We start from the raw sequence: 19,734 nt of genomic DNA on the forward strand, positions 1-19,734 counted from the left end.
TGAAACCTGAAAGGGAGTTTTGAGCTCTCACGGCCCAAGCTGTATCTGCTTATCCACTCTCTGAAAAGTGGCTGACACGACGTCTCAGATGGACGGAAAACATTCCATAAGCAACTGCGGAGGGTGTGGTGGCACAGCAGCCTGCAGAGTAGCACAGAAAACACATTGATTCCTCCTGCCTACTGTGTCTCCTATTAGATCCATCGGACCAGAAATGGCTGCTGTGACTCGGCAACAGTGAGGGTGGGTTAGAAATTAGATGGAAACTGGTGAAATACCAAGAAACACTCATTTTTTCCAAGAGATGCTTATTGGTCACTCCTAACACTGTTAGATCACTCACAGTCGGACTTAGCATGGTGCTTTCTCCTAGCTGCAGTCGCCAGCGTGTCATGCTGCACACATGGATCTGATCCGTGGTTCAGTGTGAAGACAGTCCACTATCCTTTTGACTTGAGCATGCAGAAGTACATTTCTGACTATTTTAAACATTTCTAGCACATCCTGTCGCTGCAGCAGCTGGATAACAAGACCACAGTACTTAAAGTCTCGGAGGAAAAAATGTCAAGGCCTTTGAAAAATCTCCTGTTTCCTTTTTTTTTTTTTAACCTAACACTGAGTGATTTCTTTTTTTCTTGACTGACTGTTTTGAGTGTACAACAACAAGGTATACATTAAAACTGGTGTCTTCAGATGTACAAGCCACAGAGGAATACGTCAGTGACTTCTCACAGCTTGTCTATTGATAGATTGTAGAATCACGTACAGAAAGTACAGATTTGTGTCAGATAGATCACATTCGTTAACAAACACGCAAAGCTAAGAAGCAGCATGTTCCCGGTCTACTATAAATTACTCAGACAAATGAAAGCAGCACTAAAATAAGCAATATTTCTAGTCACTTGCACTATAAAGGAAAACAGTTTCTTGGAATTCACAAGCAGAGAGGTTCAATCCAAGCCCACAAACGCTGATCTTGGATCTTCTGAGCCTATGTTTAGAGTATAATAATGCCTGTAAAGCACTGGAGACAAGGATACAGAACTGCTTCTATAATTGCTTATTGCTGCTTCAAGGGTTGGGCTAAAAAGAGATCAGACTGGTACTTTTCTGAACAAAGGTTTGGAAGAGGGAAACTGTAAAACCTTTTACTCTCTGAGACTATGGTCCTTATATGCTGTTAATGCTGAAAAAAAGACACATAAAGACCCTTCAAAGCATGCTGGCAGAACGGCTGCCCTTCCAGAGGACAGCTTTACCCAACACAACAGTGCTGGGCCTCTGGAGAAGGCGTTTGGATGGAGTGCTGCGGTTGCAAGAGGACTGCCCAGCGCACACCCCACTTCAGCAACTCCAAATTGGCAACCAGGCTCTCTATGGGAAGCAGCTCGGCGCAGACCTGTGGGACTGTAAATTGCATGGGTGGCCACAGGGCAGGGACAAAATTAGGAAAACATAAAACTGGCTTAAAACAACAGTTCCTACCCCCAGCCCTGCTCCTTTCCCATCTCCAGCAGAGTGGCAGGCATAGAAATAGCTATCCCTTCATTGATCTGCTTCACAGACACATGCTTGGAACTTACCACTTAGTTCATACAAGAAACACAGAAATGCCAAGCTTTGTAACACAGCTTCTTTTAAGTGCTTGAGATACTGCTACAGAGATATTATTCAAAGACAGCTATGGGCAGCTGATATTTTAAGAAGAAGCTTCCAAAAAATCTGTGTTTCTTGTCCTATGATAAACCACATGACCAAGAACGTCATTCTGTAAGGGGGGTGGGGGAAGAGTTTAGCAGTGTGGGAAAGAGAGGGTCAGGACTACATAATCTATTTGTTTGTTTTCCTGCTTGAACAAGAGGGCTGCAGAATGACACAAAGTTATAAACATTAACTGAGAGTTGTTCTGCCGAGTACGATAGTAATATAAAACCAAACAAGCATTCTTGTCCAATGCATGGACAGGTTGGGATGTGGGTCCTGTAAGATATTTAGAAACAAACTTCTCTGAGGCTTGGTAAAAGAGTGGTCAGCATTTGGTGCAAGAAAATTTTGGTCTTCCAAAGTATTTTATGAGATCATAGAATCATAGAACAGTTTTGGTTGGAAGAGACCTTCAAGATCATTGAGTCCAACCTTTGTCCTAGCTCTACCAACACCACTAAACCATGTCCCTAAGTACAACACCTACCCGTCTCTTAAACACCTCCAGGGATGGTGACCCCACCACCTCCCTGGGCAGCCTGTTCCAACACTTGACAACCCTTTCAGTAAAGAAATTCTTCCTAATATCCAGCCTAACCCTCCCCTGGTGCAGCTTAAAGCCATTTCTCCTTGCTCTATTGCTTGTTACTAGGGACAAGTAGACCTTAGGGTCTACTAGGGACAGACTAGGGACAAATAGACTGACCCCTGCGTCGCTACAACCTCCTTTCAGGTAGTTGTAGAGAACGATAAGGTCTCCCCTCAGCCTTCTCTTCTCCAGGCTAAACAGCCCCAGATCCCTCAGTCGTTCCTCATATGAGACACGCTCCAAATCCTTTACTGGCTTGGTAGCCCGCCTCTGTACCCTCTCCAGTACCTCAATGTCCTTCTTGTAGAGAGGGGCCCGAAACTGGAGAGAAATCTAACAATAAGCTCTCTCCAGTTGTGGCAACTTAAGATATACCCAGATAGGAACCGAACTTCACTCCATGATTCCATGATACATGGCTGTGGGCCTATGAATTCATTCAACAATCGCCAAGCAGCTCTGTCTATCCCACTGCTGACTGTCTCTCACCAGGGCAACACTTTCAAGAATCTATCCCTACTAGTATGGGGTGAGGAAGCTAATGCTGCTGCATGAAATAACAGTGTGCTCAGACAGGTTTTGGCCAGGAGTTTAATGAGGATGGCAAGTATTCTGCCAGATAACTTATGAGATGCTGTTACAGAGAGGCCTTGTGATGCTGCAGCTGCTGAAGACTTGGTACTTGCAGGTGTGCACTTTGCCTACAACTTAGTTGACACAGGAACCCAGGCTTGGATATTTCCTGCTTTCTCAGCTATTTTAAGGGAGGGGACGTAGTCACATGTGGTTTTCTTACAAGCTCTCTTTCAATACTTGACTTCTTGGGGCCCAGTCCTGTTTTCATTGGAATGAATGAGCCTTCTGTCATTGACCCCAGTTTTAACTCCTGACAATTTATTATGGACCTCACTGCTATTGCAGCTAGGCATCTTGTGATCTAAAATTTACTTTTAAAAATTATTTATCCACATATTTTGGAGCACTTTTGAGATAGGAATATTCCATCATCATCTTATAATACAGAGAACTAAGATATGAAAGGAGAATGGGCTGGAAACGCAAAGTGCATTAGGTGTCTACAAAGATGACTTTAAGTATCTATATATTTCCTCAGTAAAGCAGGGTGTGCTGAGCAAGCCATGCCACATATACCCTGATGTGCTAAGCTGCTTGGCACATAAACCCAGCTTTGCTTCCCTAGGTAGGCACAGTTTCCTCAGCCTTCTTCCCTAACAGGGCCCAATTCCATCTCCGATAACCTTTAACCTATTTGAGGAGGAAATGGCACTGACACTCACGTCCACACAACAGTCTGAAGGTTACAGCTCTTGCCAAACTGTACAAAACCCAGACTTGAAGTCTTCAGCTGCTTGTTGGTTTGGATCAGCAATTTAAACCTCAGCGAATATGCCAAACATGAGATTGTAGGGGTACCCCCTCCCAGTTTTCCTACTGTATTAATGCATGCATGTGTTTGCTGGTTAGACAGAAGAGTGACTCCACAACTGACGGCTCAGGCACACATCTAGGCATCACAGCTCCCAGGAGCAGGGGATTCTGTAGGGTCGGCAGGGCCCCTCTCAGCCTGCCAGCTTCCAGGAATCATACTTCTAATGATGAATTGCAACTCTGCTGCCAGGAAGCTGGGGATCCTGATGCAGTGTAAGGGACTCCTCCGGGCAGCTGGACTCTTGAAAGTCAGTCTTGCGATGGTCTGTACTTGGACACATCAATTCCTTTCACTGTGTTTACCAACATCTCCCGCTGTGTGTCAGATGGTCTTGGATGACAGAAACCCAAACATCTGCTGTTGATGAGTGAAGGAACTGGTGCCTTCTCAGGTCTTCCTTTGAGATAGCATTGGGGAATGCCCTTAGCTTATAACTGTACCTACAAACACGAAAGCATCCCTGTATTCAGTAGCCTATCTGCAATCTACATTTTTTGTCCTACACAACGTGCCTGCGGTCACGTAGGAAGTCCTCACTGTCAGAGAACTTGGATACATCATCTGAGTACCTCCCTGGAGCTCTACCCACTGGGAGAAATTTCCTCTCAGTGGGAACAGGATGGGATGTTTGAGAAGCAATTCAATTAGCTTCTTTGAAACAATCAGAGTTTTTGAAACATTTGGCCTGTAACTGACTAAGCTTCTTGCCGTGGCGGTAGCTGCCGTGTCATGTCTAAATTCTATGTGGAAATCACTCATGATTAAACAAGTCTTTACCTCACATTTTTACAAGCTATTCAGAGAAAGGCTCTTTCTACCATAAAGAATTATTTGGAAGGCACATTGATTTTTATCCTACTGGTTGGATTGAAACTTCATTAATGCTGATCTACTTCAGTATGGCTATAGACTTCCGTAGTTACCTTTCATGACAGTGGTAAGGGCAGTGGCTCCCATTGTTTGCAAAATCTCTCAAATGAGAAAAACTACCGGGAAAAAAAATGTAGCTGAGTTCTAGAAAAGAATTTATTTTTTTCCTGACAAAATACAGGAAACTAGGGTTAGCTGGCAAGAGGGATAGGAGAGGAGAGCATAAAAATAAATAGTGTTTCAGTAAGAGTATTAAAGTGAGTAAAACTTCAGGTAATTTCCTCTAATACTGCTGACAGTAACTGATCTGGATTTTGTTTTGTTTTAAAATGGTGTTGTTGGGGAGAGAGAAGCACAGCGAAAGAGCAATAAAATAGTTCTTCACCACAAACACCTCCAGAATCCATGCATGCTGTCCATTTAAATCTTACAGGATTTAATGCTTGAAGTGCTGGAGGGATATTCTGTAACACAGAGTTTCAGGCAAAATTCCTAATTGAAACTGATCTGGTTTGCAGGCAGGAAAAGTAGTTGTTTATATTTAAATATATTCTCACTGGGCAGTTAAAATGTGTTTTCAAAAATCAAGCTACAATAGAAGCCATTAAAACCCCCCAACATTTTCCAACCGCACACAATTGCCCCAAATAATTCCTATTCAAATTCAGGGAAAAATTATGGTAAAACTTCTGATACTATGATGAGGTCAGCTGTTGGCAAGTGCTAGTATTTTAATAACAACCATAACAGTGATTCATTAGCACTACTAGAACAAGCAGATTTAGCTGGTGTGGAGTGGATTGGTGAACAGTTTACTTACCTGAAACAAATTCTTATCTTAAATGAGAGTTAGGAATGATGACTTACCAGCTCTAAGAACCTCCTCACCACCTGTCTTTGTTTTAGGTTAGTTTCACCATCCAGGTTAGCTGTTTCTATATGGCACAGCCCATCGGGATCACTTGAGGAGAGCAGCAATATGTCAGCAGGTATAATTTCATTACAGCGAAGCTGCACAAAGTCTCCAACTTTCACTTCTTTCCAGTATCTGCTTATATATTTCTTCTCGTTTCTGGAAAAAAAAAAAAAAAAAAAGACATTTACAGGACATACATAAAAAACATGCACAGAATGCGGTGCTTCCGGTAGGATCTGGTTTGATTTGTAACAGGCATACAATGCCTTTGGAAGGTCCTCAGGTACTCTCAAGTTACGCTGGGAAAAGGCAATGCAGAGCGCCAGGAGGCCACTTCCCACTGACTTAGAACCAGATCTAAGTTTCCAAGACACCCTTTTGAGGCCCAGAGGACAACATCTTGATATTAGGCCTGACTAAGCAGGGTAAGCAGGAGCTTCACGCACTTTCCTCTCCCTCTCTCCACGCTCCGAGTCATCCATCTGACCTCATGAAGGGGAGGTGGCTGCTGTTTGTACTCGGTGAAAAGGAGTCACTTTCAGGGCAAGGGGGGAACTGAGAACAGGACACCTGCTTGGCACAGCTCCTAAATGCCCTCCATCATGTACCACCCTCTGATACACCCTCAGATAGCTTCCCTTTTTTCCCTCTTTCCAACAGGGACTAACTTTGTATAATCCTGCATGTGATATTTGGACAGAGGAGCCAAAAATCCTTAACTGAAAGGAATTTCCACTATTCATCACAAAACCTAGAATTACAAGGACATGTCATGTGGAAAAATGCAGTCTCGACTGCTCTACTGTGAAAGGACGCTGTCACTTCTTTTAAATATTTCTGCAGCATTTCCATCCTAGCCATAGCACCGTCTGTTACGTAGCTGATTTCTGCTTAGTTACAGTGAACCTTTTATTTTGGAGTGTAATTGCTTTGTCAATTCAAAGACTTAGCCACCTGAAACACTGATGTGTATGTTGTTCATTTAGACACAGCCACTAAACATCTCCAGTTTTGAAGGTGATGCTAGTTTGTTATTTTTTTATTTTTTAATATTTTTCTTGTGAGCAAGAGGAAAAAGGAACAGGTGATTGCTTCACTAATTCCAGCTAAAATTTAAGGTTTTATTCTCATGACACGCATAGACTCACATGCTTTCTTGGCATTTGTGTAAATTGCTTTCTTCTGTTGTGTTTTTGAAAGAAATTCATTTCAAAACAGCCACAATATTAACCTGGTAAAATATCTCCCGAAAAAGGGAAGCTGCTATTCTGACATTTTTCTAAGCTGTCAGAAAGCCTTTTGCCACATGAGCACCGAGATGGCTGTCAGTGCTGGCACTGTCACTGTCACCAGAGACAGTCTCCTGTGATAGCACTTCAACTGGCAGAATGGGATTCTGATGGGGGGTGGGGAGTGGTGGCAGCTATTTTATGTTCTTTAAAGTATATTTTCTTAAAATACATCAGTTTCAGCAGTAACGTGAATAGATTTGTAACCATGTGGAAACATGCAAGTCCTGCCAATGTTGTTACTTTGGAGTTACTGATAGTCATGCCATGCCTAACTCATCCTTTTCATGCCTTCACTGGTATTACAGGAATTAGTAACTTAATTGGCTTTTATTCATGTATTTAGCCTAAATCCTGAACAATAATGTTTCAGGTACCACAACAAGGACGTATCAGATCAGGTTTTACCTCCCAGAATTTCTTCATTGTCCTTTCCTAACATCCAGTTTATAAAAGGAGGAATGAAAACTATGGCTGTGATTTCTACTTTGATAAAGCCTGAAAAGGATTACTAAGAGCCAAGTGTAAAACATGATAGTCTAACAAAGGCAGGTAATATATATACCAGATGCTGAAATTACCCATTCCCTTCACACTCAGGCCAAACCCAGTATTTAACTGTTCCTGCTAATGAGTATGAGTCGCTTTGGAAGCCAATGTGCCATAACATAGTACAAATCACCGCACCACAGGTCTGAAGGGTTTCTTAGCCATGCAATCTGTAATTCCAAATTCCTTCACACGTGGCCATTGCTCTTCATCCTTTTTAATTTAACTGTGAAACTGGGTGATGTTCAAATGCATATACAATGAGTAGCAGTATAGAAGTATGATCAGGCTAAAAATAGGAAGTAGCCCCATAATATGCTATAAGCACTACAATTTTTTTATTTAACTTCTATTGTTCAAAAAGTATTGCTATTTTAGCATTTCCTCATCTCTCACATGCTTAGCAACTGACACAACTATATACACGGTGGCAGGAAGGGTGGATATCGAGCAACAGAAGGCCAAATGGCTCTGCTGGATAATTGAAGTTGTTCAGCCTGCAGAAGAGAAGGCTGCAGGAAGACCTTATAGCAGCCTTTCAATATATAAAGGGGGCTTATAAGAAAGACAGAGAGACTCCTTACCAGGGTGTGTAGTGATAGGATGAGGGATAACAGTTTCAAATTGAAAGAGGGGAGATTTAGATTAGATATTAGGAAAAAGCTCTTCACTGTGAGGGTGGTGAGACACTGGAGCAGGTTGTCCAGAGAAGTTGTGGCTGCCCCCTCCCTGGCAGTGTTCAAGGTTGGATGGGGCTTTGGGCAACCTGATGTAGTGAAGGATGTCCCTACCCATCAAAGATGGGCTGGACTAGGTGATCTTTAAAGGTGTCTTCCAACCCAAAGCATTCTGTGATTCAGCGAATCTATGAATGTAAGACCTCCTGCACATGCACCAGGGCCCTGGGGCAGAGCCCCCTTCATCAGACACATGGGAACAATTTGGCCCAGTATTCCACTTGATCAGCTCTCTGATAACAAGGGCCAGTAGTGGATGGAAAATTACTGTCTGCACGGCAAATGACTTCCTAATCCTCTATAGCCAGGGTTGCTCCATGTTTTCTAGAACAGCTCTGAACTCAGACTTGTCTCATTGCAGCCAGTGAGTAGTCAGTGCAAGTCTTCTCTGTAGACTATGGAACGAATACTGCCTTCAGATGGAGCGGTTCAGATATTAGATGCACTGTAATGCATCAGTCCTTTAGGAGCATTCCTTTAACATGCTCAGCCTACTCTTCTGAACACACAAGTTAGCTTACCTTGAGACAACTGTCATACCTCTAGCCAGTACAAACACATCAAGTGGTCCTGTTGATACAGTTACAATTTTGCCATTGATTTCTGCAGACAGGACTTTGTCATCCAAGTTTTACATCACCTACTAAGAGTTTATTCTTGCTGTTATATTGTGCCAGTAAACTGTGGAAGTTATATGATACAGAGGGTTAGGAATCCCAGATTTCACATAAGAGACAAGCTGTATTTAAAATTTAAGCCCTCCTTTGTGTTTGTAAGGTATGGCATGCATGAATGTTTGATTTAAATTTTATTTAAATGTTCAGGGATTTGAGCAGTTTTACCTCAGTGTGTCCTCACAGACACTATTCTTTCAGTCCCTCTTTAGAAGGGGCCTCTTTCACATCTCTAATGATGTACATTGCATTGGCCTGCTGTGACAGAAAACCTGAATTAAAAGTATAACCACGGGTGAGCTTATGTGCATCATTACGTGTTTGGTGGTGTTTTCAAACGGTTCAGTACACTTTTGAACTTCAGAGCAAACACACCATTTAAGCAGATTCTTCAGCTGCACTCTTCACAGTAATGGCCAGACTTGGAGAATACCAACCGTTCGACACACAGGACTGGAATGAACACCAGATCGCAGGGACCACCTACTTGCACCTGCAGGCATTTAGGTAATGGAGAACGCACCCTATGCACTCTTACAGAACATAAAAAAAAATGTAGCAATGTGGGTACTTGTTACTCACATAGTGGATGAAAAGCTGGACATGAGCCCGCAATGTGCACTTGCAGCCCAGAACTATTGTTATTAAACTAAATGAGGGTAGATTCAGACTAGATGCAAGGAAAAAATCTTTCACAAAACACTGGAACAGGCTGCCCAGAGAAGGGATCAAAGCCCCATCCCTGGAAACATTCCAGGTCAGGTTGGATGGGGCTCTGAGCAACCTGCTCTAGCTAAAGATGTCCCTGCTCACTGCAGGGGTGTTGGACTAGATGGCCTTTGGGGGTCCCTTCCAGCCCAAACCATTCCATCAATTCTATGATTCTATGATACTTAACCAATAGATTTTTCCTGGCAGGGTCCTGTCTGTCCATTTACCTTCTAGGTGCTTCTGAAAGACCTTCCTGTCTCTTGTCCTTAATGTCCTAAAATCAACTGAAAATTTTGCTGTCTTTCTTTTCATAATTACCCAGCTGAGAAATTAATGTTATCAAACACAGATGCCTTCGGCTATTTCTCTGAGACCTTGCCATTTATTCTTGCTTTGTCCTGACTCCATTGCTACTGTGTGGTTGATGACAGTCCTCTACAGTCTCAGCACAGGGCTTCAGGCACTGCTTTCAAGGGTCTCTTCAACAAAAGCTTTTGGCAAGATTAAGTAAACATCATCCAACCTCCTGGAGTATTTTGTTGAAGGGCTCAAAGAATTCTGGCAGGAACACAGGACTGGGAGGCAGCATCTCGGTTAGTGGGTCCAGCCCCTCCCACGGTCACAGGAAACCTTGACACGGATGTTTAGCCCAGAAACTAACACTTCACAATTTTACTTCTACCTGCCTTCACTTATCACAAGCCTGGAGATACATTTTAGTACTTATAATAAACTTCAGGTTGATGCTGCTAGAAACAAAAGCTGCAAATCATGGTGAACCACAGAAAGAGGTCAGAGATCCTAATCCTTATCTTTCAAACCTGGAGAGTTAGAGAAAAGTCTTCCAAATCAATATGCCATCATGAACTACTTCTTCTGCAAAAGGAATAGATAGGTACTGTTGTTACTCTCTAGTTAAATCACCATGATGAACTCTTAATTTCAGACAGCTATGCCCAGCTACTGGTGTGTTGGGCTCATATATTAAAAATGTCTATCCTCCTGCACACAACCTATTCTTTATCAACACATTTGCATGCAAAGAATGTATCTGTCAGCTGTGGTTTAAACCCATAGTTACGTAAATCTTCATGATCCTTTCTGCCACAATCAGAAGGAGAACTTGCCAGTGTATCACTTTTCCGGGCATATCTTTATAGGTAGAGACATTGCTTGAAATCTAAAGATGCATGGCTAAAAAGTCAGCCGGCCCAGCTGAATCGACTCCAACATTGTTGTTAGCCAACAGCAAATGTGGCCCTGGCAGGAGTCAAACTCTTCTAGAGGTTAATGTGCTTTTGCAACAGTGAAGTGCAATTATCCCAGCATATCCACTTTTGAACATACAAAGGAAAGTCTGCAACATCCTTTCAAGTGTATGAACATAGAGAAAATTATTTTAATGGCTATTAAAAATTTGTGTTAGTCTACCTACTGCATATATTTGGCCCATGCTCTGTTTTGAAGGAGAATACTCTGCAGGTTTGTGCCAAATTTGAGACTGGCTTTGGTTAGCAGCAAAAACTAAACAAAATGAAAAATATTGATTATTTTTTTCTTTAAATGTCACTTTTAAATTTAGAAACACAGAAACTCAGAAAATAAATTTTCATTTCCACCATTCTTTTCCCTCTTCTGGCCTTCTTCGCAGCATAAGCTGATAAAGATCATGCCTTGTAATTTTGCTTTTCTAGCCATGTAGACATCAGTTTATATCTATGAAAGGCTGAAAATTTCAAACTGTCTCTATTCAAACATTTAAAAAATAATTGTTTCCTTCTTTTGAATAGCTTTTAACTGTTTTGGTAAAATAAGGAATTATCCAAAGTGACTTAAAGGAAGATAACAAAACTACACACACATAAAATTTACAAAGAATCTTCCCTCTCCTCTCTCTGTTTTTTTAAAGTCTGGGGAAAATATCACAAGCAATACTTGGTAAAGGAAATGTGAAGGCCATGCAGCTGTATTCTGTTCCACTTGTGCAAGGCCTGCATACTAGAAATCTTATACATTAAATTGAGAAGATGGGACTACTTGCTAATAATTTCTTACTTCCTATACTCCACCACTGACAAAAACTATAGCTAATGAGGGGGAATGGCTGATGCAGATTTGCTCCACCAATTCCAGTGAGTGGTTGGGGCACCTGTGCTTCTACATAACACTGCCCTAGTTTAGTCCCAACATAGGCCCCTATATTCATCTTGTAAAATACATTTAGTAAAAGATAAAGGATGTTGTCTTGTACCTTTTGGGGTGTTCAGTCTGTTCAGTCTGGCTTACACAGCATACCATTTCCTACACAGATTGCGGCTGCAACCCAGAGGTTTTTAAGCCTCTCAAAACATCCAAATGAAATTTTGTTTCCCAGTCCAAGCCCATCCGCTGACCTGCTTTTGAAGTAACAATCGTCCTCACTTCAAAAGAAATCAGACTCCTTTGCCTTCCCTGCCAGCTGAGGCTGGTCACTGAACCAGTAGGCTTTAAAACATACACAGCAAGAAATTAAGTCTGTGGAAGAGGAAAAGCCCTCACAAAAGGCAGGTCAAAGAGTTGTTGTGTATGTACAAGGCATACTTTGGAGCTGTTCTTGATGTCAGCCAGCTCCTTTCTTTCTATACGAAGAGGCAGAATACAAGTGGGTTAGTGCAAAACAATCGATCAGGTACATCTCTTCCCCCAGTGACTTAAAACATGTTCAAATCAGTTGGCTTACAAGTGCTGTGACAAGTCTCCTGGTTAGGACCAAGCTAACTAAAAAAACGTGAGGCTAATTGGCAGGGCCCAGGCAGAGCAGCAACTCCAGAAGGAGAACCTCAAACTGCAATGTAAACACAGAAGTGTCACATCAGGCCAAACTATCTTTAGGGAGGTGCCAGCATCTAGCTGTTTCTCAACAGGTCCTTCATGTTCACAGTTTTCCCAAATTGTCTGTTTTTTCCCTCACCTGGGCTGGAGCCCTCGCCTCTCCTCTGGACACTCCTGCAGATGTGGAGAGGGTCCACACTAACTGAGACCACAGCGTTCTATTAACACTTCGGTGGCAAGTAGTGATTTTGCATAATTCATCACAGGCTCCAAAAGCAGAGCTGGTGGACAGCACTGAAATGTGCACAAAACTGCTGCGTTACAACCAGTACTAATTGTGATTTGAAAACTACAGGTGTAGCAGATCTCAGAGTTTAAAAACAACAGCTATGAGACCAAGGCATATATTACACAAAGTCTGAAGACGCTAAGCATCTATGGAAACGTGCTGAGAATCATTTGGGTACAATTACAATGTTGTGGCAGAATGAGGGAAAAACATGTAGCATAAGTGAATGCCAAAGGAGGCTACATAATGCCCAGAATATGTCTCCATTCCACCACAAATGATAACATCTGTTTCTATGAAAACGAATCATGAAAAAGCTCTGAATCTGATATTAATCAGACAAAACAGATTAACAGAGTGTTTTCTTGAGAAACATTGAAGAGAACAAAATCTCCCCATGACCGAAGTTTCTAAATAGATCACTTAATCTTCACATTATTTTGAGGGCACTTCAAAGTTTTCTTGTTTTCATGGACTTAAAATATTCTTGTTTTCTTTTTTTTGAGGATTAGCAAGTGCAAATGCATGTCATAGTTGCTAGAAGCAAATGTGCGTGTATAGCAATGATGAGGCATAAAGGCGCCTTTTAGTAAATTCACACTTTCCGAAAACTGCTAATTTTTCTGTTACAAGTCAAACTTGCTATGAAGAAAAATGCACCCAGAAAACCTCAGTGATTCAGGTTTATAACGTGGAAGTAATAATTTAACTTCTCTTGGCAGTATTATCTCCATTATACCTCATGTTGAAAGAAACCTCACTATTGTTCATTATAATGAAACATTTGCTACCCAGAAAAAATTATTTTTCAGCCAAGAAACTTGTTGTTGCGATAACACCATGAAACATAGAAGCAGAACATGTAATGGAACTTTACACAAACTGCAGAAAGAAAAAGCTGTCCTCCAGAACTTGATTTTAAAACTCTAAGACTGTTTCAGAGAGACATTCAGTACTAATTTTTTTTAAGTGGTATGATTCTTGACATTCTTATGTTTACTGCCAAAAATGCTAACGAACTCCTGTCACTCTTCCAGTAAACAAATATAATGGGAAAGAAGATTATCCGTTGCTTACCCTTAGCAGGATGGATAGGTAATGGTTGGTATTGAGGCTTCCTAAAAGGGTATCACACAAGGAGGTGGAAGAAGTGGAAGAACAGTCTGGATGTAATTTGCACCCAGTGCTACAGACATTAAAACCCACAAGTCAGTCACCTCCATACTAAACCCACAAAGCTTTCAATAGTTTGAGGTATGAGAACTTCTCTTCTAAACAAAGTAATGCAACAAGTGGCCGTCTTCAGATGTCGTCTTCTGAGCATCACCAAACACAATTGAATTTTTACATCACAGTGCTGTTCCAAGCCACTGCAAAAAGATTCAGCTGAGCTTGGTGCTTTGCAAACACGGAGGAAGAAACAATCCTCTGCCTGAAAGGAACCCACTGAAAGAAAAGCAGGAATTCTTCCAAGGGAGATCTTAGGTGCCAAATTTTGGTAAGACATGAGCTCTATGTAGAAGCCTTCCAGAGTCCTTGTCTTCTAAATCAATAATTAATAGCTTGAGGACACTTACAAAAACGGTCTGATTGCCTAAAATTCACGTGCGAGCTAGATACATAAATCCAGTAGACTAAATCCTCCATTCGGTGCTCTTCCACCGCATTTAAGCCAGTGCAATCGGGTGACCATTCCAAGGGAGCTCTTTGTATCTTAATGGTACATCTTAAAAGGCAAATTCAGCATGGTTCTGCAGAGTTAGCGACAAAAATCCCATTCTTTAACAGATTCAGACACTTCAATGGAAATTTTTTGCCTTCTCATTCCTCTGGTTCTACACACCTGCCTCATTTAATCTCAAGACTATCTGACCCCGGCCATAAAAATACATGAATATACTCACTATGTATATACAAAAAGATATTTATAAAGAACTACTAAAGTGCAACAGTTTTTATTTGAAAAATCACTCCAGTTTTTTTAGCTAAACGTGTAACAGTTGAAAGATTTTTTATCAGGAAAGGTATTTACTGCTAATTACATGCACAGCCCTCATGGAGTTGTTCACTGACACTCAGTTTGGGAGACTATTTTTCTCCAGATAACTGTGCCATACAAACACATCTCCTTTAAAGCTCTAAAGCTCATGTGTTATCTAATCACCGCACAGAAGCACTCTAGAAGTTAATATAGTTCACTATTTTATGTTAACAAGACAATTAGTGAAAGGAACATTAATAATTCACCACTTTCACATTTAACAGGCAAAATCAATGTCTCAAACTGAAGTATAGGTGTTCAATCTTCTCCAGTTCCTCCAGAAAATTATAAAGTTTTACATTCTCCTTCCATTTCTGTTCTTGTCTGGGTAACATCCATCCATGACATACACCTCATCTGGATGTTCTCATCTGTTCTCATCTGGACAATCTAAAGTTCAGGTTGAGGACAGGAAAAATATTTACCTATCCAAATACCTGCTGAGATCTCAGTGGGTCCCAGGGTGCAATGCTCACATTCGGAACAACTGAAATGATGCTTTGCATGGTGTTGCCTCTAAATTTCTTCTGGCTGCAATTCCAGAAATTTGCTTTAGCCTGGACACCAGACTTCACTACTTCCAGTGCCACACAAAACTAAACTGCTTAAAGAACTGGTAATGATTTTAAAAAGAAGTAGAACAAATCCCTTTTAGCTGTAATATTATTGGAAGAATCTTGCAGAAGAAAACAAAGTCGCATGCTACTATGTTAACATGTTAACAGTTCTTTCTACTCTGAAACTAAGGTGCGAAACTGTGTAGTATGTGGGTTACTCATTTGCAAGGATATTGGAAGCATGTTTCCTTGTACTCATCTGTCAATTCTAATGAATTTTATTTAACTCTAGAGTTACTAAGGAATTACCTTCCTCTCTGTCAGAGGACATGCATTCAATGGAGATTACATAAACAGGGAAACCTCAAACTCAGGCACACTCAGCACACCTTTGTTGACACTGAGAGGTACAAAGGGAGATTTAAGGTGCTATCCTAGCTAAAACTGTGGTCTTTCCCCACACCTATTCAGTTAGATGCCTGCACCAAACACCCCCAGGCAGGTACAGCAAAGTGGACAGTTTTACCTGGCAGTAATGGACACCTGCTGGCTAGCAGGCAAAGCAAACTGGACACATCTGTGTGCTTTTGTGATAACATTGGAAGAAAGGTCTGGCAGGATTTGTACGCAAACATTGACCTTACCTTGAATGCCAACTTGTGATTAAAGAGGCCCCAGAATATTCAAAAGTTGTCAAAACATGTATCACACTATCATCTGCCAAGCTTTTGTTGATCAGGTGCTGTATGCTTCTTTTAGAGCCTTGTCTGACTGGTATGACTGGCTGCCCTATGCCCCAATACATATTCCCAGTGGAGTGAGGTAATGCTTTGCTTTTGAGCCACTGCTCGTGTCCCATCACACTTGTGTCTTCCTAACTGGCTATGGCTCCGCAGAAAGGAGGTCAACAGTTTTGGGGTAACTGGGTTCTCAGAAGTTTCTTCCTAATCTGGAGGAACAGAAGGGTAAGCTAAGGACCTGAAATATGAACATAACGATCTTTATTTAATATTTAATATTTTTATCTAAAGCCTTTTTTTTAGTATTTACTATTATTATCTTTTCTTTATTGCTATTTCTCCATGCAGTTTCATCAACACAAGAGCTATGAGACTTCTCAGAAGAGACATCTCTATCACAGTAACTGAACCAAACACAGAAGAGCTGGAGGTTGCTGCAGTGCTCTCTAGTGCTTGTACTGGTAGTCAGAGTGGAAGAACTGTCTGACATTTTAAATTTAGATCTACAAAGTCACTTTGTAAGAAGCAGTATCTATAAATCCCTGGGGAGCCCCTGATCTGAAGCATAAACATCCATCTCCAGCATCAGTACATGCCCAAGAGTGAAGGAGCAGTAAAAGGCATTACAACTCAGAAGAATCCAAGTTCTTCCATGTAGCTGGCATGAGAATAGGCCTTAACTTGTACTTTGGGCTGATACTTGAAAAGCACAGTTGAAGTTTTAAACATAGTGACTTATCTTAGGCTATATGTAGGCAATTTCTCTACATTTAGCTGCTCTTACAGGTTACGTAGCCTGTTATTACGTTTCTGGATCACTGCTTGCCCAAACAAGACAAGAATACTAATGTGAGGAAAAGCAAACAGCCTCAGGCTGTATCTTAGCACTAAGAGATGTTTAAATTACCATATTGTTCTCAGAAATAAAAATCTGAATATCTCCAAAATTCTGGTATAAAATAATAACAAGGTGTTTTCCAAGAATGCTTTCTTAATGAAGATCAATAAGGCCACATTTAAACTGGGACCTGGGAGCATTTCCCAATATCCATGACTGAGTACACGCACTGGGCTGGATCCTGCATCTGAAATCAGAGTGTGCGTAAGCATTCATTGGCTATGCTCTGGGTCCTGATGCACTTTGAATTCAGCCTTATATAAGACTGTCTTACAGAAATTTACAGAATATAAAGCTGTTCCTCACTTTCATCAGAGAAGAATTAGAAGACCAAACTCCATGTAAATCATATGCAGTGGTATGAATCTTTGAAGGTTTGAGTCAAAACAAGAATGTCTATGGATGCAAATTTTATACTAAAAATTCTTGGTGAAAGTAAATAATACAGATCCATATTGAAGAAGTGAGAACCACAAAATGCAAAATTCTACTATTTAAAGGAAATGTAGGATGCCTTTAGTAACATTTGAGTAGTTCAGATTTAACTTGACTGCTGTTGGTACTTACATATAAAAAATTCAGGACAAGAATTCATGTAATATTTTCAATGTCAGTTTGACTACACTGAGAGCCCCTGTTTTCACACTATCTGTTGCTTCCCCTGAATTAAAGATGTTGGTCTTCATGTCATTAATATTCCAAACTTACTGGAGCCAGTCAATGAGTGTAGTTGAATATGAAATACTAAGCTAGAATAATACTTTTGTTCTCACAGAGATAAATGCAGTCCTTTCCTGTCCCACTGATTTACAACCAAAATGACTATGAATTATAGTCAGCCCAAGGGAATTATGAGATACAGTCAGTTAACACGGACAGTACATCTCAACCTGTTATTCAAAGACCTTGTAATTAAAGAGCTCTGCAGGGGAGCAAGTGATCTTTGCCACTTGTCCACAACTACTGAACTATCATCAATAAAAGGGTAATTTATAAAGAGTGACACACCATCGATATAATTTGTGATCACTTGTTTCTATCAGTTTACCAGACAGTATGTTTTCACGACAAAGTGAATAATAATTTCCACAATAATTGTCCACACTTTTAAAAAATCATTCAGGCAGTTATAAGCTGAATATTTTTATGAGCTTGCTGGTTGTCAGATGTGTACAAATTTGTACATATTTAAACAAAAACATGCAAACTTAACAAATACAAACTCTTCTTCACTGTTGCCCTACTATAAAGAAATAGTGTAATTTGTGAACACTATTTCATGGAGACTCTTTTTTAATTTTGAAGAATTGCAAATGTAAATGGGCCAACTAATAGGAATGTATGTTGTGCTTTGATTCTTTTCACATTAAAGGGTTATCTCATCAAGCTCAATCTTTCTTGGTAATTACTAAATAAATTATTTGTAAATATTATTTGCACAATTAGAAAAAAAATGTTCATGCATGTTTTTCACTTATTGTTTACTGAACTCCAAAACCAAGCTACAAATCTTGGCCCACATTCAGCAAAGTACCTAAACACATGTCTAAACTCAGACAGAAAATCACTCTTTCTGGCCAAACTCCAAAAAGAAAACTTCTCTGTAGTTCACATTCATACCTTCCTTGGGGGAAAAATGAGAAAACATTGAAATCCAATACCCTATAAAAAAAAAAATATTTCAAGGTCTTTACTGCAGACGAAAGTGACTGGCTGCAAACAACTCTGTTTTTGAAATGCCCGGAAACTGAGCTTAGAGCAAGCGATTACAAAGAGACCATTTATTGAAATGGTTTGAATCATGGAACTGCCTGAAAGAGCTTGTGAGATCTGAAACACCTCAGCAGGTGGCAGCCCACCCTGGTTGTGGGCAGAGAAAGCAGCACTCAGCAGCCCGGCATATACCGAGACCAAAACGTTTGTGTCACAACTTCTAGGCAGAAGCTAGCTTAGAAAGGCAGGAACATCTGTTTTAAAACTGAACTTCAATCTGATCTCTCAACGTGCTATTTCAAATTAACCCAATCTAGTCCTGCAGATAAAAGTTGCAGACCTAACAAAAGAATTTTTTACCCTGTACTCTTCTCCCACAAGTCTGTAAGAAATTAAAAAAAAATAAATAAAAAATTGAATAGCAGCTTTTTAGAGAGCACAAAGGTCTTCAAATTAGCTGAATTTTAACACATTCAAAGGCCAATTCTTAAACTTCCCTTGTAGACTTTTCTCTCTCCCTTGTATATCACCATTTCATCTCTACTATTCAAATCTGTAACTGAGGGTTATTTTTCACTCCTTCTCTCCCCATCATAAAAACCCACAACATCTTAAACGTGCGCCTTTCTCTCTCTCCCTAATGCCAAACTCTTACCAAGGCACTCATTTCCAGTCTTGTCTCCACCCTTTTTCCACACTGGTTTTGCTACAATCACTTTCCTTCTCTATCCTCTGCAATTAATGAGTTTGAACCCAATGACTCCTCTTTGCTACACCCAGCTGAAAGCTAAATCCTCTCCAAAGCACCTTCCTCCTCCTTATCTAGCTTTTGCTGCACTTCTGTAGATGGCAATCTTTTTCGTTGGCATCTCATGATTGATTATATATCTTTTTTTAGGACTCCTCTAATAGATAAAACACTTTTCCAGACATTAAATGGATTGCACTTAGTTCCATAACTACGAGGTTAACTAAGGAGAATTCTTTGTAAGGAAGACACTCCAGCTTGTAAAATGCCTAAAACTGAAAGTCATGGTTCAAATCCTCCTGTGATGTGGGCCTTACTCATCAAAGAAAATTAATCTTTTATTTGCAAGCACTAACTTAGACCAAGCTACTTTGTAAACACATCATATGAATTCTGAAAATGTTTTCCTGACTATCCTCAAAACAATCCATTTCCTCTGTAAACATAT

General features: G+C 40.5%; 1 protein-coding gene across 1 annotated transcript in view; it reads right to left on the reverse strand.

Moving 5' to 3' along the window:
* The window catches only part of ATP10A (ATPase phospholipid transporting 10A (putative)), a 117,524-nt gene that overhangs the window by 67,007 nt on the left and 30,783 nt on the right, over positions 1-19,734 (reverse strand). The window contains exon 2 of the mRNA XM_086482204.1: positions 5,481-5,685. Coding sequence (XP_086338330.1) covers positions 5,481-5,685 — 205 coding nt within the window. The remainder of the gene's footprint in view (positions 1-5,480; positions 5,686-19,734) is intronic.

This window comes from Leptosomus discolor, chromosome 1 (genome assembly GCF_034619465.1).
Source record: "Leptosomus discolor isolate bLepDis1 chromosome 1, bLepDis1.hap2, whole genome shotgun sequence".
Taxonomy (NCBI): domain Eukaryota; kingdom Metazoa; phylum Chordata; class Aves; order Leptosomiformes; family Leptosomidae; genus Leptosomus; species Leptosomus discolor.